Consider the following 27,521-nt stretch of genomic DNA (forward strand, 5'->3'; position numbering starts at 1 on the left):
ATGCTTAGATTCGACACTGAAGTGAGAATATCCGGTCAGAGGAATTTAAGCCCGATCCTGCCGAGGCGGGAATCGAACCCTGGTCCCTGGCCAGCGTTCTGCATCAAGGTCTGCCGCTCTAACCATTGAGCCACACTTTTTCACTAATTTCACCACACACAAGATGGTAGAATTCCTATTTTCATTTTCACTACAGGCTGCCCACCCTAGAGGTGTGTACAGCCAGGCATTGCAGCACTCCTACTGCATAGCTAATTTTCCCGTCTGTCCTGGTGCCAAATGGGCCTCAGGGTAGGGTGTAGCATCCTCCAGGTCTGGGGGAAGCCAGGCTCGCAAATCAAAAGCGGTGGGCTCTTTAAAGCTCCCTGCCTTGACATGCTAATTTACTAGCCTTCCTGCTGGAGGTGGTGTAAACACCTCTTGCCAGAGCAGGCATGGTTTCTGACCTCTGAGAGCGGGGCTCTCACCTCCAAGTGGGTCAGAAACTAGTCTGTTGTGGCAGTCTGGACTGGACCAGGCAGCCAGCACACTAGAGGACTAGTAGGGTTCAGGGGGTACCTCTAAGGTACACTCTGGCTGCAGGTATCAATAAATCAATTGCTAGAATCGGTGCAGGTTTATTAATACAAGGTGTTTGATACAAAACACCATAGGTTTCAGTGAAGCCATTATGTAGCTGGGGAACTCGTTGTGACCAGTGCCCAGTACATACCTTAAGATGGATTCCCTGCTCACTTCTAATATCCAGCAGTAGAACTAGACATCACAGGGGTATATTGGCTCATACAGATTTGTAGTCACATGTATTACAATGCACCCTGCCTTAGAGCTCTTAGGTCCTGCCGTAGGGGTGACTTGCATATAGTACCTGAAGTGTACATTGGCATTGCACACAGGCAGTGTGCAATGTTGTGGTTTTGAAAGGGCTTGCACGTGTTCACGCACCCTTCAATGGCAGTTTGCATGTAATTTTTTAGGGTTCCCTTTGGATGGCAACAGGTATGCTGCAGCCCACAGGGACCCTCTTTGATACCTGTATCCAGGGTACCACAGGTACCACTTACCAGGGACTTGCAAGGGTGCTAACGTTGTTGCCAATTGGGTTACATTTAGTTTTTAGGAGAAAGAACATTGGCACTGGAGCCTGGATAGCAGGCTTAAGTGCACGGTCAGCCGAAAAACCCGCATCCTGTAGTTCAAATGGGGGCAAAAAGTGGGGGGCCATCTGCAAAGACGCCCAGCTTCCTACAGGTATCCGCCATGATTAAGTTGCATTTAATCATCAAATTATTCAAGGCTACGCAATAAGGACAGTGACGAAAATGCTCCAAGCCTCGCTTGCACACCAGTTAGGCCACACACTACTTTGGAAGGAAGGGGGCATCTAGTGATATTTAAAACCCCAGACCAGATTAAAAAATTGAAATTCTTTATCCAGTGCCTCAACCACACAGTTACGTGAGGCGTCAAATTTGTAATTACAAAAATGATTTATCAATATGTCAGGATTGCCTTTAAAATGTAAGAATACAAATAGATAGCATGGTGAAACTAAAAAAGACTTTTGCACTTTCAATGACAACGTGGTCAATACTAAAACAAGCAGGCCCCCTTTAGCCCTGCCCACACTGGATGGGATTGCAGCTGTGCAGAAAAATGAGAAACCATCAACATCAACCTTGTCTACTAGCCATGTCTCTTGAATGCACAAAACCCGGGCTAGTTTTGCATAATTAAACAAGTCCTGAAGTAAAAGCTTGCTTGCCAAGCTTGCAACATTCCACAATATTGCTATAACTTCAAAAGTGAACGTGCAATTATAACCATTTTTCAGGGAGAGGGTGGGCGCATGCGGATCTACAGTACTACACGCTATGAACAGGTGCTTACAGGGTAAGTAACATTTCCCCTGGTAGCATATATGCCTATAGATACACTTGCTCTATATCAACTTATTTCCTCCTACTCAGTGGCTAGTGGGCGGATGATGCAAATATTTGAAACAAAGGTCTTAACATGGTCCAACCAGCCATAGACTGTTGAAGGGCTAGAATGTCCAAAATGTGTTTTGTAAAATGTGTCTGTTGCTGACCATGTAGCAGCTTTTCAGATGTTTGACATCTGCATCTGACCTACAGAAACAAATCCATAGTCTCCTCTTGTTTGCATGTAGAGTGCGCCCTGGGAGATACAGTAAGCAACATTTTGGCCTGGCACAGTAAGTCCGAATACACCTCACAATCCACCTGGCAATGTCAGTCTTGAAAGTGGGGTCACCTTAGTAGGGGGGAGTTAGAAAAAGATGTAGATTTAAAAAGGGTACAATAGAATACAACAAAACACCATGATGGAGGATATACAAAGAAGCCTACAAATCATGGGAGTACACATATATTCCAAATGAAAATGGAGAAGGACATGAATCCGAACTAATAGAAAACAGTTCTTAAAAAACACCAAATGCTAAGATAGTAGATGTATAAGTCCAACTTATGCATCTACTTCCTTAACATTTGGTGTTTTGTTGCATTCTTATGTACCCTTATCAAATCTGTTTACATTAAAACTGTACCTTTGAAAAGAAGACATACCCGTGTCTGCACATTTTCTATTGTTTACTAATCATGTTTTGAATAACTACATTGTTGTTTTGATTGTTCAATGATTAGCTATCAATTAGGGCTTAACAAACAAGTGATTATTGCTGTACTAAATCTGACTAAGAGTAGCTACTCTAGGTCACATACATCTTTGCTTCAATCCCAGTTACTATTCTTGTATTTCTGCCAACTGCCCACACCTCATTTAAAAGTTAACAGCTTCTTTAAACGTCACATCCATGCAATTTATTTATTTTATTTTTAGGTTTTTATAGAGCGCGTAGTCACCCTCGAGTATCCCAGCGCTGAAACCTCGTACTCCTAAGGGGGGGGCGGGGGGGGGGCAAGGGAAGCTTCAAGTAGATCAGGGGAAAAGGAGGGTTTTAAGGGACTTCCTAAATCTTAGGAGGTTTGGTTCCGCTCTGAGGTTCGGGGGAAGAGCGTTCCATTTTCTGGCCGTGTTTACCGAAAATCTGCGACCGCCAAAGCGGGTTTTCTTCACCCTAGGGACAACGATGAAGTTTCCCTGTTCAGACCGGAGCGCTCTCGGTGGTCTGTATGGGGTGATCCAAGTGCTCAGAATGGGGGGACCAGCGTTGTGCAGGGTCTTGTGGGCCAGGCAGAGGGCCTTGAATGCGACTCTTTCCCTCACGGGGAGCCAGTGAAGTTTTCTCAACGCCGGTTTGGCCGATGTTCTTGATGGGGTGTTTGTGAGCAGGCGAGCTGCGGCATTTTGGGTTTTTTGTAAAATCTGGAAGGTGGCTTCCGGCGCTCCGAGGTAAATAGCGTTGCTGTAATCTAGCCTTGCTAGCACTAGACCTTGAATTAGCAGGAGACAAGACTGGAATGGTAGTAGGGGAAGTACCTTTCTGCATGATCTAAGAAGCCCATAGCAGATGCCGGCTGTTTTCCTAGCCTGAGTCCTAAAGGTGAGATCTGTCTCCAGCCACACTCCTAGACTCTTGACCTCTGTTTTGGGGGAGGGGGGGTTCACCCATACAGGCGGGCCAGATGTTAGGTGGGAGACTCGAGGTTTTGTGGCCGAGGAGCAGGATCTCTGTTTTTGACCCGTTGAGCTTTAGGTCAGAGTCGCTCATCCATTGGTGGACGGTGGAGAGGCAGTCTCGCAGGTTGGAGGGCTTTAGCTTGGGGTGTGAGAGGGTCACCACCAGCTGGGTGTCGTCAGCGTAGCTGACGATCGTGACTCCGAATGGGGCGACCAGCTCCTCCAGTGGGGCCATATACACGTTGAAAAGCGTGGGGCTCAGTGAGGAGCCCTGAGGCACTCCACACCGGAGGGGGATTGAGGGGGAGCGGCTTTCTCCTTCCCAAACTTGGAAGGAGCGTTGGGAGAGGAAGGATGTAAGCCATCTCAGCGCACTGTCTTGTATGCCTGTGTTGTCTAGGCGCTGGGCTAGGACCTGATGGTTGACAGTGTCGAATGCCGCGCTGAGGTCCAGGAGGACCACTGCCACTGATCCTCCTGTGTCAATGATTTCCCTCGCTTTTTCTACGGCCGCCAGGAGGGCGGTGTCTGTCCCCTGACCTGGTCTGAAGCCTGTTTGGGAGTTTTTTAAGACAAGGTTTGCCTCCAAAAAGTGGGACAGCTGTTTATTTGCAAGCTTCTCCGCAACCTTCCCTATCCAGGGGAGGAGCGAGATGGGTCTATAGTTGGACAAGTCCGTGGGGTCTAGTGACGGCTTCTTCAATAAACCTTTGACCACGGCCTCCTTCCAGCTTTGAGGGACTTCTCCTTGGGCAAACGAGGTGTTAATGAGGGCCGTGAGTCTAGCTACAATGGTCCGAGCAATGTTTTTTGTGAACCGTACGGGCACTGAGTCGCTGGGAGCGCCACTTTTCGTGGCTGCTAGGGTGGTTGCCACTTCTTCTTCCGTGAATGGTCCGAATAAAGCTAAACGAGGGGGTTCGGATGTGTCCGTGGGATTTCTTGACGTGAAGGCACGATCCTTGGCTGTTCCAGGGGTGGCCTGATTGGTGGTAGGTAGGGAGGAAAGGATTTTCTTAATTTTATTATCAAAGAAATTAGCCAGGTTGACGCATTTCTCCTCGGCTGCTTTGGGATCCAAGGATATCTGCGGGGGGGCTGGGACATGGAGGAGCTCTTTAAGGATGGAAAAAGTCTCTTTAGCAGAGCACGAGGAATTCTTTATTCTTTCCTCAAAGAAGGAGCTTTTTGCGCTGTGGAGGGCTTGTTTGTATGCCTTCATGGCTGTTTGATAGGCGTTTTTGTTCGTCGCCGATTTATTTTTTCTCCAAGTCCGCTCCCTCTTCTTGCACTCCTTCCTGAGGATGTTCAGGGCCGGAGTGTACCAAGGAGCATGGTTAATCCTTTTTACATGCTTGAGGGAGCATGTTAATGGGATGAGGCTGTCTAGGGGGTTGGTGAGCCAGCTGTTAAATTCTCTATCGGCGGTGTTAGGGTCAGTAGAGAGGGGGCCGTCGGATTCCCTCAGCTTCACTTCCCATTCTTCTGGTCTTAGCTTGTGCCAACGTCTGGTTAGAATCCTGGTTTTCGGTTTAGGAACCGTGGCGGGCTGATAGGACCAGTGCATGGGGACCAGAAAGTGGTCGGTCCATGGAAGGGGGGTAGGGTCTTGGGTTTGGAGACTTTTAATGTTGGTGAAAACTGGGTCTAGGAGATGCCCTTTCTCGTGCGTGGGTTTCGAGTTCAGGAGCAGGAGGTCAGCTGACATGAGGTCTGCTAGGAGATTGGCGGCCGTGTTGTCTGCCGGGTCTAGAAAGTGTAGGTTCAAGTCCCCTAGAAGGAGGAAGTTGGGCGTTTCTATTGTTTTTAAAAGGATGTGATCCATCAGCGTGCTTGGGAAATCACCTGTCGCGCCTGGTGGTCGGTATACCAGCAGACCCGATAGTGAGGTGGTGGGGGAGATCTGGAGGGTGAAGTTACAGTTTTCACAGTCCTTGACCGTGCCCTCGTTGATCCTGCAGCTGAAATTGCTTTTATAGAGAATGGCGAGCCCGCCACCTCTTCCAACTGGTCTATCAAGGCAGCAGACTTGATAGCCGGGGGGGGTTGCATTGACCAGGTCCGAGCCGTTGCTGGAGGTCAGCCAGGTTTCGGTCAAAAATAGGGCGTCTAACGAGAGGGTTTGAGTGAGGAGGTTAATCTCGTGCGAGTGTTTTGCTAGCGACCTGCAATTCAGAAGGCCCAGTCGAAGCATATGGCTAGGTTCCGTAGCTTCGGGGGTGTCGCAAAGGGGACATCCTGTGAACGGGGTGTCATCCTTGAGAATGAAATCGCACTGAGGGTTTTTCTTTGTGTTCCAAAGACGGAGGGTATCCGGGGAGTAGGATAGGTGGGGCAGTGATTTGGGCATAGTGTCTGGTCCTAGGGCCGGCTGGGCCCAGACGGGCTTGCCTTTGGCGCGCCTTCGGCGCGCTGACGGCGCGCCCGCTGCGCCCGTCCGCTGCGCGTCCGGTAATTGCACATTTTTATGGGTGGAGAAGGTGCGGGTGGGCGTGGCCTCGGAGTAGGCGTGGCCTGTCTACCTCGCCGTCAATGGCGGCAGAATTGTTTGTATGCCGGTTCCTACGTTGCAGCGAAGGGGTCGCTGTTCGGCGCTTCTATCGCCTGTTTTCCGTGGTGGCAGGGGGTGAGTGAAATTTTAAAATACAAGGAATGCGCAAGGTGAAAGCAAGAAAATACAATTTTTAAAAGCAAGAGGTCTCCCGGCTTCCGCCTCAGGAGATTTACAAGGTATGAATTCGTAGCGCTGAAGGCAGCGTATTTATACTGTGGAGGGCGGGTGGGCGTGGCCTCGGAGTAGGCGTGGCCTGTCTACCTCGCCGTCAATGGCGGCAGAATTGTTTGTATGCCGGTTCCTACGTTGCAGCGAAGGGGGTCGCTGTTCGGCGCTTCTATCGCCTGTTTTCCGTGATGGCAGGGGGTGAGTGAAATTTTAAAATACAAGGAATGCGCAAGGTGAAAGCAAGAAAATACAATTTTTAAAAGCAAGAGGTCTCCCGGCTTCCGCCTCAGGAGATTTACAAGGTATGAATTCGTAGCGCTGAAGGCAGCGTATTTATACTGTGGAGGGCGGGTGGGCGTGGCCTCGGAGTAGGCGTGGCCTGTCTACCTCGCCGTCAATGGCGGCAGAATTGTTTGTATGCCGGTTCCTACGTTGCAGCGAAGGGGTCGCTGTTCGGCGCTTCTATCGCCTGTTTTCCATGATGGCAGGGGGTGAGTGAAATTTTAAAATACAAGGAATGCGCAAGGTGAAAGCAAGAAAATACAATTTTTAAAAGCAAGAGGTCTCCCGGCTTCCGCCTCAGGAGATTTACAAGGTATGAATTCGTAGCGCTGAAGGCAGCGTATTTATACTGTGGAGGGCGGGTGGGCGTGGCCTCGGAGTAGGCGTGGCCTGTCTACCTCGCCGTCAATGGCGGCAGAATTGTTTGTATGCCGGTTCCTACGTTGCAGCGAAGGGGTCGCTGTTCGGCGCTTCTATCGCCTGTTTTCCGTGGTGGCAGGGGGTGAGTGAAATTTTAAAATACAAGGAATGCGCAAGGTGAAAGCAAGAAAATACAATTTTTAAAAGCAAGAGGTCTCCCGGCTTCCGCCTCAGGAGATTTACAAGGTATGAATTCGTAGCGCTGAAGGCAGCGTATTTATACTATAAGGACCTTTGGGTCATCTCTTAAATCCACCAATCATTTGTGTGAACTTACATACCGCCTTGCCACACTAAGAATCACATCAAAACAGCTATTAATTTTATCTACCACACAAACTGAAGTAAATGCACATAATGATTTCTGTAAGAGCACAAGACCAATTCCAATTCACAATGATAACCACAGAAAAACCAGTAACCTTGGATTCTGGATCAGCGTGCTGCCTAACGAGATAAGCTTAAAATGACTTGACTGGGATATTAAGAACTACATAAATACAATTACATTATAATACTGTAACAATGGTGGTAGGTTGCATTCAAATGCAAATACCATATAGCACTTGAAACCTGGAAGACCTATGTGATTGTGGGTTTTACCCTGCTTATTTGTCTTTAAGCCACAAAGGAATTCCAAGCGCTTGTGTACTTTGATTAAGGCAAGATTAATTAGTTACTAGGGATTCTCTTGAAGCGAGTATCCGTGTGAAGAGGCAGAGGACTCACCAGGATTTGGCTGAAAGGTCCCATCTTCATGATGTTCTGGAACTGTTCATACATGTCTCGCAGCGTGAACTGACCTGCAGAAGAATCAGTGGGTTACCATGGAGCACAAAAGCTCGCTATAGAAGTGCCCCGGAACCACAACATTCAGACATGCTACAGCTTGGAGAGGTACAGTTGGAAATATGCAGCAGATGCTGTGTTGAAGCATCCAGACTCCTAAAACAATTACTATGAAGGAACATAGCTGACTTGATGGAAAATGAGTAACACTTCATAGAAAGAGGCGAAGAGGATACATTTCTCAGCACAATGCTCAAGAGTCTTGAGCTTCAACCATCCATGGGGGTTAAATCAAGCCACCGAACAATTTTGAAGAAGGGACTGAATGAACAACTATGGCGACTGACTCCCTGCAGAGCCTGTCACTTTTGGTCAAGGATGCAAGCATGCGGCACACTTAACTATGTGTAACCACTAATTTTGGAGATTTGTAATCTACCCGTTCGTCCCTCGAGCGGAAGAAGTGATCCAATGATATCCGAGCGTTCATCAGAGAGGACTACTCACAGGGCTGGGGTCAGAGTCAAGCATCTCCTTATGTGAATATTACCAAATGGAGGAAATTACAACTCAACTGCGATTGAGGCCCGCAGGATTACAGTTACACATAATCATCTTAAATGCCATTACTGCTACGGGCGACAGGATAAATGCTGTGGAGGGTAATTTAGGCCAGGTGTAAAAATAAATCCATACAGTGGCACAATACATGTACCATGCTGTTAGCAGCTAACCAGATTACATTGGGTTAAAACTTGCACCCATGCAGCATAGTGCATAACTAGGTAGTAAAAAAGAAAGGGGGGGGAAATAAATCATAACTGATTAAGTTTGTACAGGGTCGAGGGCAAGACCCTGATGGGCAAAATACATCTTTACGATCACGCAAGAGTTTGCAGGCCAGACATAACCAACGCATCAGACTGTAAAAACCGGTTAGTGGTTTTACCTGTGTTAAGATCTACTCCCAGCAAATTATATCTTATCTTAGGTGGCAAATCGCATCCACATATGGCATTTTCTTTCCTCAATGTAATTGGGGATGCTGACAGTAATACAGTAACTGCCAACGGTAACTCTGCTCTTTGCAGGCAATTTTACAGCTTGGTGATAACCACTACGCTTCCCATCAATTCTTAATCCTAGCCATAGGAGCCTGAATGCATCCTTGCAGGGTTAGTAGAGCCCCCACAGCCACAAGATCTCATTCTTTGGCCTCATCTCTTCAATAACTTGGACTAGAGCCCTGCCCTAGAGCCATACTTCATCCTGCAGCTCTCAAAATGAAAACCCATCCTTCTACACACAGGAATAGCTCCAAGAAACCACGACTCTTGCCCAGAGCGTGTGCTAGCAGCCCTCACCTCATTACTTCGTTGAGTGAATACAATTACAGTTTAAGAGGCAAATTCTAGACAACTTTTTCAAGTCCAAGAGACAGAGTCTGGGGGTTTGCTCACTAGATCTCCTCTCCGTCTCGACCTGGGATTTGACTCCAAGGATATTTCTGTGTAACTCACCATGTTTGAGCTTCTCGATGAGGGCCTCGTTATCATCCAATTTTAATTCATTCACCTTGTCAATAAGCCCTTCAATGTCACCCATTCCTGGAAGATAAAAAGAAAAAACTTAATTAGTTAAAGATGCAGAGTGGCAATTGCAGGAGAGTAACATTATTAACAACTGCGAGTCTTGGATTCTCAAAAGTGATCAAAATAGAACAAAACCTTATAGGGACATCCTTGCTAATGTATCTTTAGTGGCCCACTGGAGATCACTAGAAAATGTTCAAGATTCTACCAACAATGAAAAAAACCATGTTCTAATAGCATTCACGATGCAAACCAGTGACCCTATCTGACGCGGACTACTATGCATTTCTTTTAAAAACAAATATTAGAATAACATATCATTTCTCAATTACTTGATATTAGATCCAAGCTGATAATCTTATGAACTGTGGGGGTAATCGACTAAAATCATCTCAAGCCTCTGGGTTATTTTAGAGTTTCAGCATATTTGACCATTCGGACACAACACTCAAGATGCTATCTCTAGAACAGACTAATTGCTAGTAGCAATGTGTACAGTTAACATTACCCTTTTCAGCTGGTGATATCTCTGCCCGTGCAAAGCAACAGCTCTCAAACTCTACACTGCCCTAGTCAATACAAGATAATCAATAACCCCAAAACGCATCTTCGCATTAGCACTCCAAGATCTCATATCCCATCCAACGCCATGAACTGGTGCCCAAAGGGAAGACCTGTGCATGGAATCTAAAAGTGCCTGTATAATATTTAAAATTCACTCTCGGTTATCAATCACATGGTATCCTTTGTGTCTCCTGCATTTAGACAAACTCACTCACCGCTCCTCGGTGTGCCTTACCTACGGCTCTTTGGGATAAGAAGATTGACTTTCATTCCATGTATTTGACATTGTATACCATATTTACATTCTGAAACAAACTGAACAGATTTCAATATGTTTGTCAATGCACATGGACACATTAGGAAGACCAGGAGAAGTTAATCTGCAGGTCTTGCTGCAAGTAACCGTGCACCAGTTAACAGAGTCTCTATGCAAGTCAACAGAATGCCTCACCCATAGGGAGCACCACCCGCGGGCAACAAATACACAGATCACCACAACCCATGCTTCGTTTTCACAGAGCTTATAGGACTACACTAGTTTAAGTCACACACCCTGATTCACATCATTTCAAGATACTTTCACCACAAAAAGCACCACACAGAAGCCTTTGCCCACTAGAACTAAGCCAGAAGAATTCCCCACGGCACAATCCACTACATCTTCAGATCAAGCACTTAAGAGAGGACACATGGGGGGGCGTGGCCGAGCTCCGGCGAAGATGGCCGCCTAAAAGGGGAGCTCAGTCGGAGCTACACTGGCCCCTTGAGATATCCTGCCTGAATCCGCCCTCATTACCTGGGTGGCGGGGACGAGCGGCAACTGAAATGCCTGCCTCCGGTGCCCAGACTCACTTGTGGGCCGGAGTAACGATCCAGAGTCACGGGACCAGGAATGCAGCACATCGCTCCGGAGCCTCGCGCCCGCATCGTGGCATCACGTGAGGCCCCGGCTTGAGGCCTATCCGCGGCCGAGAGGAATCCCCACATACGGGCTCCGAGACGGCCCTGGGGGCGGAGCGACGGCGGGGGTCGAGGGCGGCTTGCGTGTCCCTGGACGAGCCTTCGCCTGGGGCACTTTGGAGATCCTGGCCCTGCGGGGAGCGCGGAGACCATGTGAGGGCCCGGCCCGTGCTGTGCACCGGACGGGCTTCGTGGCGAGGCCTGCACTTACTGCCTGCGCTGAGATCCTGTGAAGGCAGTGCGGCGAGTAGAAGGAAGGTGAGGGGGCCCCCCCGGTTCTATCCTAGCCCAGGGTGCAACGGCCATGCGGAGACCGAGGGCCTGGAACTGCACAGGAAGGAGGCAAAATTGTGCAGTGGGCGCCCATACTTTGGGAGACAGGGCCTTGACTTGCCTGCAGTGCTTGGAGGACTTGAGCCGGTCTGTTAGACCTGGCGCAGTGGAGTGGGCGGCTGTGTAGTTGGGCTCTGGTGATACCCCCCTCCGGAGGTCTTGGGGGGGGGGGGGTCCCCCGTACATGAGGATGCGGCGGTGCCCAATTGAGAACGCGGGCCGCTCTGGTGTGGGTCTGCGGTCCCTTCACGGATATCGGTGGGCCTGACGAGATGTAGTGAGAGCGCGAACTGGCACAACAGGCCCCCCGGAGACTGTGGTTGGGACTACACTAAGGGGGCTGGGCGGCGACTGAGCAGCTGCCCTAAAGCTGGGATCAACAATGTTTGCCGCAGTTCTTCGAAGGATTGGCTGGGTGAGGCCTGCTCCTTCGCCCTCTGACTGAGAGAGCCGCAGCCATGAGACCTAAGGGTAACACCGTCACACAGGTCAACAAATTGGACAAATATACGGTCCCTGTGGGTCAGGCCCCGGCGGGAAACACGGCCGAGGTCCAAGCAGGTGAAAGTGAGCCTTCTCCGACCTCCATTATGGCGGCGATTCAAACGTTGGGAACCAATCTCGAAACCAAAATGGACAAGATATCTATTGAGGTGAACCTCCTCAGGACAGATCTCGGTAAGACCACGGACAGGGCCAAGGCCAATGAAGCTGAGATACAGGAGATCCAATCCTCTGCTAAAACGCTGGAACGGCAGGTGAACGATCTAGTGCACCAACTCCGGCAAATGGCCCTTAAGCTCAAGGACCAGGAAGGAAGGGCCCGAAGGAGCAACATGCGTGTGGTAGGTGTGCCGGAAGAAACGGAGGGGCCTAGCGTGGAGCTTTTCCTGGGGGAACTTATCACCCCCCATTTGAAGCCAAAGCGGCTCTCCAATATCTTAACAGTGGAACGCGCCCACCGAGCACCAGTTCCGAAACCCAAGCCGGGAGCGCCACCCAGAAACATAATCGCCACGATCCTGAAATTTAGGGACAGGGACGCCATACTCCAAGCGGCCAGGCAGTTGGGAGATTTGCAATATGAGAATGCCCCATCCGCTTCTTCCCTGATTTCACTCTCCACGTCCAGCGGGAACGGCGCTCCTTTGCGGGCTTGAAAGCAGCCCTCCGAGACAGGGGGTTCAAGTATATGATGTTCTTCCCTGCCAAACTGAAAGTTATAGCGGAGGGCAAATCCCTGTTCTTCTCGGCGCCATCGGAGGTGCAGGACTGGCTAGATAGAGAGTCCTCCCAGGATCAGTCACGGGCAGAGAGCAATACGTTGAGGGGTGGCCAGGCCGCCTCGCCTGGATCAACGGCCGGGAGGTCGGACAACGATATTCAGAGCCAACGTTCCTGGCGGTAGAGATCAGCTAGCCCCAAATGGGACTCCCTCGGACGTTAAAGCGGTTCGGCGGCGGAGGAGGAGGTGGAAGCGGCCCTTACAAACTGTAACGTATACTGTATGGCATCATTGAGACTCTGAGCTGCTCCTTCATGGGTGTTGAAGGAGAGGGGAGGTTGCCCCCACCACGGATAGTGTAGCAATGGCCTTCGCATTTGACACTGTGGGGAGGCCACCTAGGGCACTTCCGGACTCAGAGAGAGGGTCGATGGCATTGTTGTGGGACCCATATGCAGTAATACTAGTGGTGGGGCACGAATAGTTCGAGAAAGCTATTAAAATATTATGAGAGGGTACTCTTAGGTACAGCTGTATTAGACACTAAAGGGGACAGGGGTGGGCGATGGCTGAAGCTGGGGCCGGTGCACTCTTCCCCCTTAGAGTTCGAGGGGGAGGTTTCCTCACTCCCAGGTGGGTATTGGGTGAAAGGCGCTCTGCTAATTGGGGATGTGGGTGGTTCAAGGCCTACAGAGCAGGGTAGCAGGGTGGGGAGGTCGTTGGGGGGGGGGGGGGGGGGGGAGCGAGGGAGTTGAAAGGGATGGAACTGAGAAGGGGGGTGGGAGGAGGGGTTGGGAAATGTTTGGTGTCGTCACGACGGAATTTTGATGATATCAGGATGAGTTGTACCAGGAACTTCAGGGCTCTCATTGCAGTTAGTATGGAACGCAACAATGGGGTGGGATAAAGGCCTCAAGATTATGAGCTGGACCGTCAATGGGTTGGGGGATAAACTCAAAAGAACCATAGTGCAGCAATCTATCAAACGTCACTTGCCGGACGTGGTCCCTCCAGGAGACCCACCTACTGGGAAATTCCTGTCACGCACTGAACAGATGGGGGTACTCACTTGCAATCCATGCCGGTTTCACCTCAGGGTCCCGAGGGGTGGGCATAATGACACGTCGCCACTTCCCAATGGTCATAGACCGCACAGACTCTGACCCTCTTGGTCGCTATGCTGCCATTACTGGCAGATGGGAGGGCCAAAGAGTTAACCTTGTCACTAGCTACATCCCACCTGGGCTTCAAACCCAATCATACCTAGACTTGGGGAAACTGCTTTTATCCCTTCCGGAAGGGCAGCTAATAGTGGGAGGTGATTTTAATGCAGTGCTCTCTGGACACCTCGACAGGCACCCCCCCAGAGATATACCACTGGGCCATATGTGGTTAGTTGACTTCACCGAGACGTTTGGCCTCACTGACATATGGCGTTTCAAACACCCGACAGACAACCAGTACACCTTTTCAGGGCCCCATCATACCTTCTCTCGCATAGATTACATGTTGGCACCTATACACCAGGACACCACTGTGCAGGCAGCCACACACTTGGCGAGAGGCATTTCGAACCACCCCCCGCTACTGGTGCATCTCACTTTGGGAGGGAGGGGGCCATCATGCCGATTAACACCTGGTATCTCCGCGATGAGGACACTAAAAAGAAACTGACCCTGGCGATTATTCGCTACTTCGAGGACAATGACGGCACGGTCGACTCCTCGGTGGTGCTGTGGGAGGCCTTCAAGACAGTGCTTAGAGGGGAGGCACTCTTGGTGATCGCAGGCCGCCGCAAAGACAGGGAGGCACAAATGGTCACTCTGGAGAAAGGACCTACAGGAGCTGGAGGCTGCGACACTTGCCGGAGCACTCCAAAGGCACCTCACAATCTACAGATTAAGAGGGCGGAGTATAAGGCACTAGCGACGGACGCTGCCAAACATGTACTAAGGGATAAGGAGGGTAGACCCTACGACCAGGGGGACAAGGCAGGTAAGCTCATAGCATGGCTGGACAAAAAGCAGCGATTGCAGAAGGTGGTGGCAGAGCTCAAGTCAGAGTCAGGGGCTGCCATCACAGAACCCCGCGAGATAGTGAGAGAGTTTGAGCAGGGGGTCCGACCGGCCCGAGGAGGACTCCGTAGACCTGCTTACCGACATCCATCTCCCAACCCTTACGGAGGCAGAATGTAATACTCTCGAGGCGCCACTCACGGTTGAGGAGCTGGGTCAAGCTATTCGTGATCTTCACTCGGGGAAGACCATGGGGCCCAATGGGCTACCGATCGAGCTGTATAAGCTCCAACCGGACGGCCTCAGCCCCTTCCTGAAGCGAATGTTTGAGGAAAGCAAGGAGAGGGGTATATTGCCGCGAGATCAACGTAGCCACCATTGTGGCCATTTTCAAAGACGGCAAGCCACGAGACTCATGTGCCTCTTATAGACCTATATCTTTGCTTAACGTGGAGCCCAAAAAATCCTGGCCAAGGTACTGGCTAATAGGCTCAAGTAGTCCTACCGACACTGTTCCACCCGGACCAGTCAAGCTTTATGCCCCATTGCAATACGGCTCTTAATATCCGCCGTCTCCATGGGGTGCTGGGGCGTAGTCACACTCTCGGGGAGGACGCAGTGATGGTTTCACTTGATGCCGCCATGGCGTTTGACACGCTAGAGTGGCCATATATGATGGCTGTCCTACGTATACTGGGCTTTGGCCCAGAGTTTCTTGGCTGGGTGCGTCTCCTCTACTCCGAGCCCCTGGCACAGGTGACGGTTAACAACAAGGTCTCCGAGGTCTTCACCCTGGAGAGAGGACACGACAGGGCTGCCCCCTCTCGCCCCTGCTCTTCGTGCTATCCCTGGAGCCGCTTGCGGCCTGGATCAGACAGGACCTCTGTTTGAAGGGGATGCGGTGGGCCGACGGTTCGGAGGACAGGATATCGCTTTATGCAGATGACATCCTCCTCTATCTCACTAAGCCTCGTAAGTCCCTAATTGTAGCCATGGACATCTTCACAAGTTTCGGTAGGAACTCTGGATATAGTATTAACTGGGGTAAGTCAGTGATGTAGGTCATTCATGGCAACCCCCCGGCGATTCCCTGGAACTGCCCAATTACGGTGGCCACAGACGAGGTTAAGTACCTGGGCATCTTTGTTTCTACAGAAGGGGCCACCAGATATGACTGGAACCTCCTGCCCCCACTACAGAGGTTTAAAAGGGATTCCCTCTCCTGGAGAAAGCTCCCACTGTCCTTACTAGGAAGGGCGTCACTTTTCAAAATGATGGCATTGCCTAGATTCTTATACGCACTGCAAAATCATCCAGACATGGTCCCGCAGTCTTACTTCAACGCTATTGAGACTGCGCTTAGGGAGCTGCTTTGGTCCGGAGCACCTCGAATCTCCCTGCTGAAGCTCATAATGGGCTGGTTTGATGGAGGCATAGCGCTGCCGGACATTCGAAAATACTACTGGGCCGCTCATCTCTCGGCCATTAATCAGGCTACGTACTGTGATGGCAATGACCCAGGATATGGTATGGACAGGTGGCTCTTGCCAGGCGGGAACTTTGAAGCGGCCCTGTATTCCAAACAGGGCATACACCAGCTGACTGGACAGACCAAGCACGCAGTCCAAATATGGCACACAGTGCAACGTCAATTGGGATGGGCTGACATGGACTATGGCCACCCCGCTGTGGGTTTCACAACGATTGGGCACCCTGAACGGAACCAAGGGGTTCCGTAGCTGGGACCTAATTGGGATCTCCCATATCAGAGACCTATGGAGATCCGACAGAGTGGTGTAATTTTTGAATCACTCCTGCATACCTATGAGCTTGCTCAAACAGAATATTTCAGATACCTGCAGGTCAGGCACTCCCTCCAATCTAACATTCCGCCGGGAACTATGCCCCCGGACTCATCACCCATAGAGGACAGACTGCTGGACGGCCATCTATCCGAACATGCCATTTTACTCACATACAAAAAGATTATCAATAACTCCGCTGACTTACTGCAAACCCTTAAAGGGAAGTGGGAGGCCGAAGGGTTGGAGATAGACGAGGAGGTGTGGCGGAGTGCTCTAGCTTCCCCTAGGGAAGTGGCCAGATCGGCCAGACTCAGGCTCGTTCAGCTCAATATTCTTCACCGTGTATATATCTCGGAGACCAGATTGCAACTGATGGGCCGCAGTGAGGACGGTCTTTGCAGGAGGAGATGTGGAGGGAGGGGGGCGTTCTTCCATATACTGTGGGATTGTCCAGTGCTCCAGCCTTACTGGTGCCGGATACACAGGTGCATGCAAGAGGTGTGGGAGATCGAGCTCCGAGCTGAGGCGAAGAGGTGTATCCTGAACATTTGGGAGCCCACAGATCTGCCGCCCCGTGGGAGGACATGGGCCACACTAGGATTCATAGTCGCAAAGAGAAACATAGCTAGGCTGTGGGGGGCAGAGGGGCAGCCGAAACTGGGGGCATGGAAAAGGGACATGGATTGGTGCATGCTCCAGGAGAAGACAGTTTATGTAGCCAGGGGATGCCCCCGTAAATGGTCTGGCATATGGTCTGCATGGAATGAATACAGGTGCCATATCTGTGAACCCACCCAAACGAGTACCCTGATTGACGAACCGCTCGCATTGTAGAATGTGTAAATTATGTACTGCAATGTCTATTTCAAAATGTCTGTTACCAACAAGCTCTGATTTCTGGCAATACAACTGTATGTATAGTGATGTTTATCTGTGACACTCACCACTGTTCTCTGCAACGTTAGTAAAAAGATTAAAAAAAAAAAAAAAAAAAAAAAAGAGTGGACACAAATTACACCACAATAGGAGCAACCCAGAAGCGGTCATGGGTAGCTCAGTGAACCTTTTACCCAGTCAGGATTAGAGGCGCAATAAGAGTCATTAAGATACTTTAAACATAAGATTGAGACAGGCAATGACATTGTTGACATCCTCCCGCACAGCTCGCCCACAAGCCTGGCATGTTTTACACTGATTTGCGGGTAGTGTTGAAAAGCCTCAAAAGCCACTAAGCACCTACCGAGAAGCTTGCTGATGAATGGCTGTGTTTTGAAGGGTTCAAAATCATCTATATGTTCTCCTGTCCCAATGAAAATAATAGGACTCTTTGTAGCAGCAACCCTGTAAAACAATCGGAAAAAAGGATGTCAATTCTTATATAGAGCAAAGATGATTGCACATTTATAAACATCAGTGAAGTGTGAAGTAGTGTGGCTCAGTGAAGTGTGAAGTAGTGTGGCTCACTGGTTAGAGGCGGCAGACCCGAGAGCAGAGGACGGCCCGGGACCAGGGTTCGATTCCCGGCGCAGCAGGTTTCTGGACCAGGGTCAGCGGACTCGATAATTCTCTCGCTTCGGTGCCCACTCTGATCAGCGATCACACTCGGCAACTCTGGGCATTAGCTTGCCTCATCTTCACTAACGGCCCCACCAGACCGCCGGGGATGCCTGGTCTCACCCTGGAGATACCCATCAAGGGACCATCTCTCAGGGAAGCCAGGAAGGGATTCGCAGCGGTCGAAGCGCCTTGGGACCCTCCGGGTAAGTAGTGCGCTACATAATGCAAATGCTACTTACCAGTATGCATCTGTTCTTGGCATGTAGGGCTGCTGACATTCATATCTGTGCATAGATCGCCACCTAGTGTTGGGTCCGGATGATTGCACATTGTTGTCCTGGAAGAGTCTTCGAAGTATCACGAGATAGGTGGCTCCTCCCCTGGACTACAGTGCGCATGGGCATCGCCTCCATCCCCAGATTGTTTTTAGCCATTGGCAGAGATGGAGTGAAGAATGTGAGTGATGACCATGCTATGAGCATATGTATGTAAATGAATGAATTCTGCAGCTGCTACAGGCGCCGGGGAGGAGGGTGGGCGATATGAATGTCAGCAGCCCTACATGCCAAGAACAGATGCATACTGGTAAGTAGCATTTGCAGTTCGAGGCATGTGGGCTGCTGAATTCATATTTGTGCATAGAATACATAGCAGTCCCTCCATTATCTGCGGCCGCCCGTGCCAGCTGCAGCAGTCTGAAAAAGCGTTTTTAGAACAGCCTGACCAACAGCTGCCTGTTGTTTGGAATGTACGTCTACACAGTAGTGTTTAGTGAAAGTATGTGTGGTAGACCATGTGGCTGCTCTACAGATATCTTCTAAGGGAATGTTACCTAGGAAAGCCATAGAGGCCCCCAACTTCCTGGTGGAGTGGGCCCTCGGTGGGATAGTGAGAGTGCGCTTAGCTTTAGCGTAACAGATCTGAATGCACTTCACTATCCACCTAGCAATCCCTGCTTTAGAGATAGCGTTTCCCTTGTGGTGAGTGGCAAAAGCAACAAAAAGCTGCTTGGTTTTGCGAAAATCTTTTGTCCTGTCTACATAATACATCAAGGCCCTCTTAACATCAAGGGTGTGGAGCATGCGCTCCGCCAGGGTATCTGGGTTTTGGAAAAACACCGGCAATTCAATTGTTTGGTTTAAGTGGAATTGGGATACCACTTTGGGTAAGAATTTAGGGTTAGTGCGGAGCACCACCCTGTTAGCATGTACCTGGAAAAAGGGTTCTTGGATGGTGAGCGCCTGCAGCTCGCTAACCCTCCGTAGCGAAGTAATCGCTACTAACGCAACCTTCCAAGTCAGAAACTGAAGCTCACAAGAGTGCAGTGGCTCAAAGGGAGGACCCATCAGCCTCGTAAGAACCACATTGAGGTTCCATTCTGGAGCTGGTGGGGTCCTAGGTGGAATGACCCTTTTGAGTCCTTCCAGAAAGGCCTTGATAGCAGGGACCCTGAAGAGTGACAGGTGTTGTCTATTCTGGAGGTACGCTGCCATAGCAGACAGGTGAATGCGGATGGAAGAGTATGCCAGATTGCATTGATACAGGTGGAAAAGGTAGCAAATGATGTTTTGAATGGAAGCATCTAGCGGGTCAATATTGTGGTTAGCACAGTAGATGACAAACCTCTTCCATTTAGCCGCATAACAAGCTCTGGTAGTGGGCTTCCTTGCCTCCCGAATGATGTTCATGCAATCGGGAGGAAGATTGAGGTAGCCAAACTCTAGGACTTCAGGAGCCAGATCGCCAGGTTGAGCTGTTGCGGATCTGGGTGCTGAATGTCGCCATGGCTCTGCGTCAGAAGGCTGGGAGTGAGATGAAGCCTTTGATGCGGTACCACGGACAGTTCGAGAAACGTGGTGTACCATGGTTGGCGAGCCCACGTTGGAGCAACCAGGATGAGAGTCATCGAGTGCTGCCTGAGCTTGCGTGCCACCAGCGGTATCAGAGGTGCTGGGGGAAAAGCGTACGCAAATCTGCCTGACCAGTTCATCCACATCGCATTGCCCTGTGATTGGGGGTGTGGGAATCTGGCGGCGAAGCTTTGGCATTTTGCGTTCTCTTTTGTGGCGAACAGGTCTATCTCTGGATGACCCCACCTTTGGAAGTACGGTTGGAGGACTGATGGATGTATCTCCCACTCGTGCATCTGATGGCTGTGCCTGCTGAGCAGATCCGCCATTTGGTTGTCTTTTCCCGGGAGATGCTCTGCCATGAGGAAGATGTTCCTCTGAATGGCCCACTTCCACATGCTCTGAGCCAGATGAGACAGCTGTGGAGAGTGCGTGCCTCCCTGCTTCTGGATGTAGTACATGGCTGTCATGTTGTCCGTCCGGATCAACACGACTTTGTTGCACAGATGTACTTTGAACGCCTTCAAGGCCATGAAGATTGCCATCAGTTCCAACACATTGATGTGCATCTTCCTTTGCTGTAGTGTCCATAGTCCCTGCACAGTGTAATGGAGTACATGAGCTCCCCATCCCTGGAGAGAGGCGTCCGTCGTCAGGATAATCTGTGGAACAGGCTCTTGGAATGGTCGGCCCTTGCAAAGGTTGTGTGGATTCCACCAATGCAGAGAGTTGTATGCCCGACCGCTCACCAACACTAGGTCTGTCAGTTGCCCATGAGCCTGAGTCCACTGACGTGCAAGGCACTCCTGAAGCGGACGCATATGTAGTCTCGCGTGCGGGACAATGGAGATGCAGGAGGCCATCATGCCTATCAACTGCATGAACACCCTCGCCGGAAGCGAGTGCTGGGGTCTGAATCGTTGGATCAGCGCCTGGATACTGGCGATTCTCACTGAATTCGGCTGCGCGGTGGCTGCCAGAGTGTCGATTGTCGCACCCAGGTACTGTCGCACGTGGGCGGGCTGGAGATGGGACTCTGGGTAGTTCAGAGAGAATCCCAGATCGTGCAGGAGATGAATGGTGCGTGACACGTGGTCGACGCACTGCTGTTCCGTCCTTGCCTGAATGAGCCAGTCGTCCAGGTAGGGAAAGACGTGGACGTGCTGGCGACGGAGATGCGCCGCCACAGTCGCTAGGCACTTGGTAAACACTCTTGGTGCCGTGGTGACCCCGAACGGCAGAACCTTGAACTGGTAATGCTGGTCTAAGATCGTGAATCTGAGGTACTTCCTGTGGGAAGGATGCAGGGGAATATGAAAATAGGCATCTTTCAGATCCAGCGTAGCCAGGAAGTCCCCCTGTTGAAGCAGGGGAAGCACCTGCTGCAACGTGAGCATATGGAAGTGCTCCGAGAGGATGTACCAGTTCAAGGGCCTGAGGTCCAGGATCGGCCTGAGGGATCCGTCCTTCTTGGGAATCAAAAAATACAGGGAGTAAACCCCTGTTCCCCGCTCCTGCAATGGAACGAGCTCTATCGCCCCTTTTTGCAGCATGACTACAACTTCTTGCTGCAACAAGGTCAAGTGCTCGCCTGACATAGGACGGCTCCTTGGGGGTATGTCCGGTGGAATGGACGTAAGCGCTAGACAGTACCCGTACTGGATAATAGACCTCACCCACCTGTCCGTGGTGATGGACTTCCACGCCGGCAGGAACTGCTGGAGTCTCCCCCCGACCGGTGTTGAATGGCCGGGGGGCAGTGACAAGACGTCACTGTTTGTTGGTGGCGGTGGACCTGGAGCTATTGTTTCCACGTCCCCTGCCCTTGACATTATTGCCTCTGTAACCACCTCTATTTTTGTTGTTATAAGAGGCTTGGGTGTTAGTCTTGAAATATTGTGTGGACTGGGATGCTTGTCCCCTTGAGGTGCCTCTGGAGTTTGAGCGGCGAAAGGAATTACCCCGAAACTGCTGACTTTGTAAAGCCCCCATGGACTTGGCAGTTTCCGTATCTTTTTTTCATTTTTTCCAGTGTGGCATCCACCTCTGGGCCGAACAGATGGTCAGGATTCACTGTCTGATTCAGTATAGTGGTTTGGATGTCGGGTTTGAACCCCGAAATTCTAAGCCAGGCATGGCGTCTAAGCAGCACACTAGTATTGATAGCCCTGGAGGCTGTGTCTGCCACATCCAAAGCACATTTGATGGATGCATTTGTAATGAGTTTACCCTCCTGAATCAGCATCTCCCCCGCCTCCTTGTATTGGTCAGGCAAGTGTTGCAGTATGGCCTCTAATGTGTCATAATGGGCCCTATCATAACGTGCAAGCAAGGCTTGGGTGTTAGATATTCTCCAAATATTAGCTGCCTGTGCAGCAATCCGTTTGCCTGAGGCCTCGAAAATCTTGGACTCTTTATCTGGGGGAGGAGCGTCACCAGTAGTTTGAGAGTTCGCCCTCTTCCGAGCATTGGAAACGACCAGGGAGTCCAATGGCAAGTGTCCCTTGATATATGTCGGATCCGTGGGCGCTGCTTTATATTTCCTGTCGATGCGAGGGTTGACCACACGCGCTCGGGTGGGCTCCTTGAAAACCTCTGTTGCATGGTTAAGCACCCCCTTCAGCATCGGCAGCGTTTTGACTGACTTTTCGGCTACCGAGAAGGTGTCGAACAAGAAGTCCACATCCACGGGGTCCGAGTGCAGCTCGACGTCGTGGTTAGCAGCAGCTCTCTCTATCAAGGCACTGAAGGCCGCCGAATCCTCGGTCGGGGACGTCTTGGCCGCGAAAAGTTGAGCGTCCTGACCCCCCTGCGGGTCCTCCGGGTCGCCTCCGGCGGAACACGGCACGTGCTCCTCCTCCGGATCCGAGTACGCCGGATAGTCGTACTCTGCATCCTCCTCGTCCGCACCGGCTGCGACGGAATGCGTCGGCGAGTACCCCAGGGTTTGTGGGGACACAGGTTCCACCAAAGCCGAAGAGCCTTCGGAGTCCCGTTTGTTCTTGAGAGGGATCTTAAAATGTTCCAACGCCGGCTCCGTTGTGATCTTCCTCTTGAGGAGCGACAGTTTTCCGGTGTTGGCGTCGATGAGTACCTCACGACGTTCCTCTTCAGCAAGGGGTTGGAGTCGGAGCTTCGACACCACCAAGGCCGCTTTAGGTGCCAACACCTCCTTCGAGGGTCCACTCTGTTTCGGCGCGAAGGCCTTTGGCGCCGACTTGGGAGGAAAGGTGAAACGGATAGGCGTCTGCTCCTTCGCAGGCTTAGGCGTGAGCTTCGGCGCCACAGTGTCCTTTCGAGTCCGCTGCAAGGATTCCTCCACCTTCTTCGTCAAGGCCGGAGAGGGCTTGACCGGCTCGACATGCGCCTTCTTCGGGGCCGAGGCCCCCTGGCCACGCTCTTCGTCGCCCAGGCGCTTCTTCGGAGCCGACTTTGGGTCCACGACCCCTTTCGGAGCCGACTTCGGGTTCACGACCCCTTTCGGAGCCGACGCAGCCGCGTCGGACGATTTCGCCTTCGGTACCGACCCCGAGGACTTTGGGTCGACCATCTTGGCGTGGCTCTTAGAGTCGGCCATTTTGGGTTCTTTGGAAGTTGACGCCTCCAGAACCTTCTTCACCAGAGCAGCTTTCACTTTCGGTTTCGCATCCGAGGGTGCGTGACCAGTTGGCTTCACTTTCGTTTTCTTCGACGTAAGTGATGGTTCATAAGTGTCCGTGACCGGGCCCGGAGGCGGGGACGTAGGACTCATAGTTAGATCTTGGGTAAGGCCCGAAGGCGATCCCTCGACCTGGGCCGTAGGAGGGGTAATAACCCCAGAGTCTCGTTGGGGATGCTCCTCCTCTGAGCTATCACCCATAGTGGCAAAAGCCTGTTCGTCCTCCCCTACCTCGTCGGCGACTTCGTCAAAATTCTCCGCACCTTCGTCATAGGTTTCACCTTCGGATGCGGGATTTGAGTCCGAACCTTGCACGTCGTCTTCTCCCTCGACAGATTCTTGGAATATGTCGTCTGGTGGGGGCGCCGTAGCCGATAACTGAGCCTGGAGCCTATTAGCCCGGCGAATCTTTAAAGTCTTCTTGCTTCGGAACTTCGAACACGCCATACAGGTGCCTTCGCGGTGATCCGGCGACAAGCAGGTATTGCACACAGGGCGCACGTCGAGGTGTGAATATTTAGAGTTACACACCGGGCACTTCTTAAACGGAGTTCGCTCCATAGCAAGAATGTAGTGTAGGCCCGTCCGCGCCGAAAGCACGTGGAAGGGCAGCAAGAGATCGGAGCTGAGAGTCAGAAAGAAACCCGTACGCAACTATACCGACGCCCAGCCTAAAGACCTTTTGGTCTCGAGTAGAAGTTGAACAACTATCGGTTCCGACAGAGGGAACCGAAACACATCCGAACCCAATGGCGGAAAAAAACAATCTGGGGATGGAGGCGATGCCCATGCGCACTGTAGTCCAGGGGAGGAGCCACCTATCTCGTGATACTTCGAAGACTCTTCCAGGACAACAATGTGCAATCATCCGGACCCAACACTAGGTGGCGATCTATGCACAGATATGAATTCAGCAGCCCACATGCCTCGAACATGCCTATACATACATACATACATACAGTCCAGCCATGCACTCTCACTACAGGTTTATAAAACTCGTGTCATTTAGTGGAAATGTTTTTTCTGGATTTCAGCATAAACATTACGGTTAGAGTAGGGAGCCCAGAAGAAGGGTAATCTAGTGTGTTACCAATTTTGAAAATAATATTTTTGCTTGCTACTCCTGAACTACAGAGGAGACAGGTAGGATTGCAAGTTTTTCCATAACGGGTACCCGGTGCAAAGCAACTGCTGCGGCTAAGTAACATGTTCCTTGCACAGTACAAACCTTTTACAGTAACATGCCATGCTTCGTTTTGTTGCTCCCCTTATGCAGAAGATTGGTGTATTGTCAGTATAATATCAAACAAGTTCAAAAGAATCCTACACCCTATTCCTCCTGGTTACATTTTGTGAATTTGTGCGCTGATGTCCAGGTGGCAGTCTAGCAGGTCTGTCAGACATGTTACCAACACATGTAAGTGAAGATCATTAAGATGTACCTGTTCCTTTTTCTTGCAGTCGAGGGAATAACCAGAAACAAGAGAGGGCTCAATAAATAAACTCTTTTCGAAAGATTACATTACATTTAAAAGGGGTTACTTTAACACTTCCCACAAGAAAATATAATTTAGGGAGTTTGACAGTTGGTGGCATTTGGTGTCGTGCATGTGACTGAATGTACAAATTGTTCATTTGTGAGTTTAGGGCTGTGGTGGGTGAAACAAGCTAGAATGTGATTGCCCGATGTATACTGTCTGTGTTCCAGTACCTTCGAAAGAACTGTGTTGCCCTAGAAAGCATTCTCAGCGTGAAGTAAGACAGTTCAATCAAGACACAACAGTATCAGGGGAGACAGGACATGATACCATTGCTCCGGATGTCTAGGTTATGTTCCAATAAACAGGGTTTCTCCTTCAAGTAAGCGGTTCTAGAAAAATTAGGATTCAGCCACCGTTTTGTCTCCTGAATCAGACTCCTATATTTGGCCCCACTCGCTCAGGTGGCGGTAAATGGAGGCACATCAGTGGTATTCTACATTCTATGAGGAACGAGACCGGTTTGCCCACTCTCTTCCCCTCATTTTTGCTGTAATCCTGGCCATTGGCAGCCTAGGTCCGAATTGATACCATGATCCGAGGGCTGAGATGGACTGCAGACTAGGAGGATAGAATCATCCTTTAAGCAGAAGACATCCTACTCTACACAGCCCGCATATACTCCGGCCACACAATTAACTGGAATAAATGCCGGATTTATGTCCTTCGAGGGAAGGCCCTAAATTTGCGCAAAGAGTGTGAGGCCAAGGTAGTCACAGAGGGCTTCGGCTACCTGGGAATTTTTGTCACCAGTGATACAGACGCATTTTTCGTACTGCCACTTACACGCTGGTGGAAAGATGTGCAACACTGGAGGCCGCGCCTCTTTCTTTACTGGGGAAGGCAGCTTTATTTAAGATGATGGCCCTGTCATGCTTTATACACTTCAGAACACACCCTATCCAATCCTGCAGTCATAATTCTAGGCCATAGATAGCACAACCGGTTCACTCCTCTGGGATGGGGTCCCCTCAAATAACACTCCAGAAATTGACAAGGTGTAGGTAGGACAGTGGAATAGCTCGCCCCATGTCCAGAAATAATATTGGACATCACAACTAATCTTTGTTCATCACTGGGTTCACCTCCTGGGTGACGAGGCAGCCTACAGAATGGATAGAAGAAACATGCCAACCTGGGGGTTACCTACAAGCCATCCTACAAGCCATCCATGTGGGGAGGGGGAGGGTGGTGGTGGTGGGGGGGGGGGGGGGGGGGGGGGGGGGGGAAGACACGCAGCATTACAAATATACATTTGTCACCAGTTCCCTGTGGCACCCCTCATTAGCGGCTATGGACTGGCGGGGTAAGATCACACAGGCCACTTCACTACGAGACACCACACGTTTGGGCTCCCTGACCCTACAACAGGGCTTTGATAAGTGGTACCTCATAGGCCTATCTCAAGTGGGTGATTTGTGGAGGAGTGGGGAGGTACTCCCATTTACAGTTACAAAAAGAACACTAAATGGCGCCAACTGAGGCCTATACATATATGAAAATTCCCTATCTCTCCCATTGTTATCCTATATATGAAAATTAGCCATGCCCTGTATAAAGTGCTTCCTAGGGGAGGGGACTTTCCCGAGTGTTCCCGGTGAGATGACTACCCAGCCAAGAAGGCAATTTCACTTACCTACCAGAAATTATTAATCAATTTCCACCAATACCATGACCCAACTGCGAACGGCCTGGGAGAAGGGCCTGGGTGATTGAGGATGATGAACGGCCCGAGGTCTTGACCTCCACTTGAGAGGTGGTTATACACTCAATTCTGTCTCATACAGCTTATATTTCTCCATAGAAATAACTATGCAACTAGACATTGGTGAAGACGGGCAAAACGGACATGGTGCTCAGCCCTAAGAAACGTTGGTAGGAGGGCACGTTTTATCATATGGTATGGAGTTACTCAGGAGGTTTTGGACTGCAGTGGTTGACTGCCTTAATAGTGTTTGTGTGAGTGAGATGGAGCAGTCAGCGAAGTGGTGTCTTCTACACATTTGGGGTGAAACTGATATTACCAGCATGGACTGCTGTTGGTTCGCGTTGGAGCCAAATGCAACATAGCTAAACTGTGGGGAGCGGACACAACACCACAATTAAGTGACTGGAAGAGGGACTTGGACTGAAGGGAGGAGATATTGAGATTCCAGAGATCGGCAGAGACTATACCACTCTGTGCCTATGTACTTTTATCAACATGCTTGTTCCAAAATGTCAACATGATCCTTTTTGATTTGCATGCCTACAAAACAAAAACTGGGTGCTGCCATGGGGATAAGAGGGTTTAACAACTACTGCAATACTTGTTTGCGCTCTTAATGAATAGTCCGTCTGGTCCATAAAATATAAACCTCTGTGTAGGGAAGTGCCCCTTTTTGGACAGTCACCCCCCACTTTTTAGCTGGTACAAGATGTGATTTAGACCGACAGTGCACTGGTTTCCTGCTAACCACGTCCCCAGAGCCAAAGCTTTTTCCCCAAACTGTACAATTGTTCCCCCAACTTGCAAAACCTTTAGCACCCTCTGTAAGTCCCTAGTGAATGGTACCCTGGTACCTCGGGTTTGAGGAACCAAAGAGGGTCCACAAGAGCAGCACGA

General features: G+C 50.5%; 1 protein-coding gene across 1 annotated transcript in view; it reads right to left on the bottom strand.

The window, feature by feature from the left end:
• The window catches only part of SRP54 (signal recognition particle 54), a 135,334-nt gene that overhangs the window by 23,457 nt on the left and 84,356 nt on the right, over positions 1–27,521 (bottom strand). Inside the window, exons 10-12 of the mRNA XM_086936940.1 lie at positions 17,554–17,654; positions 9,340–9,426; positions 7,760–7,833 (exon numbers count right to left, since the gene is read on the bottom strand). Coding sequence (XP_086793066.1) covers positions 7,760–7,833; positions 9,340–9,426; positions 17,554–17,654 — 262 coding nt within the window. The remainder of the gene's footprint in view (positions 1–7,759; positions 7,834–9,339; positions 9,427–17,553; positions 17,655–27,521) is intronic.

The sequence above is a fragment of the Lissotriton vulgaris genome, chromosome 9, assembly GCF_964263255.1.
Source record: "Lissotriton vulgaris chromosome 9, aLisVul1.2, whole genome shotgun sequence".
NCBI lineage: Eukaryota > Metazoa > Chordata > Amphibia > Caudata > Salamandridae > Lissotriton > Lissotriton vulgaris.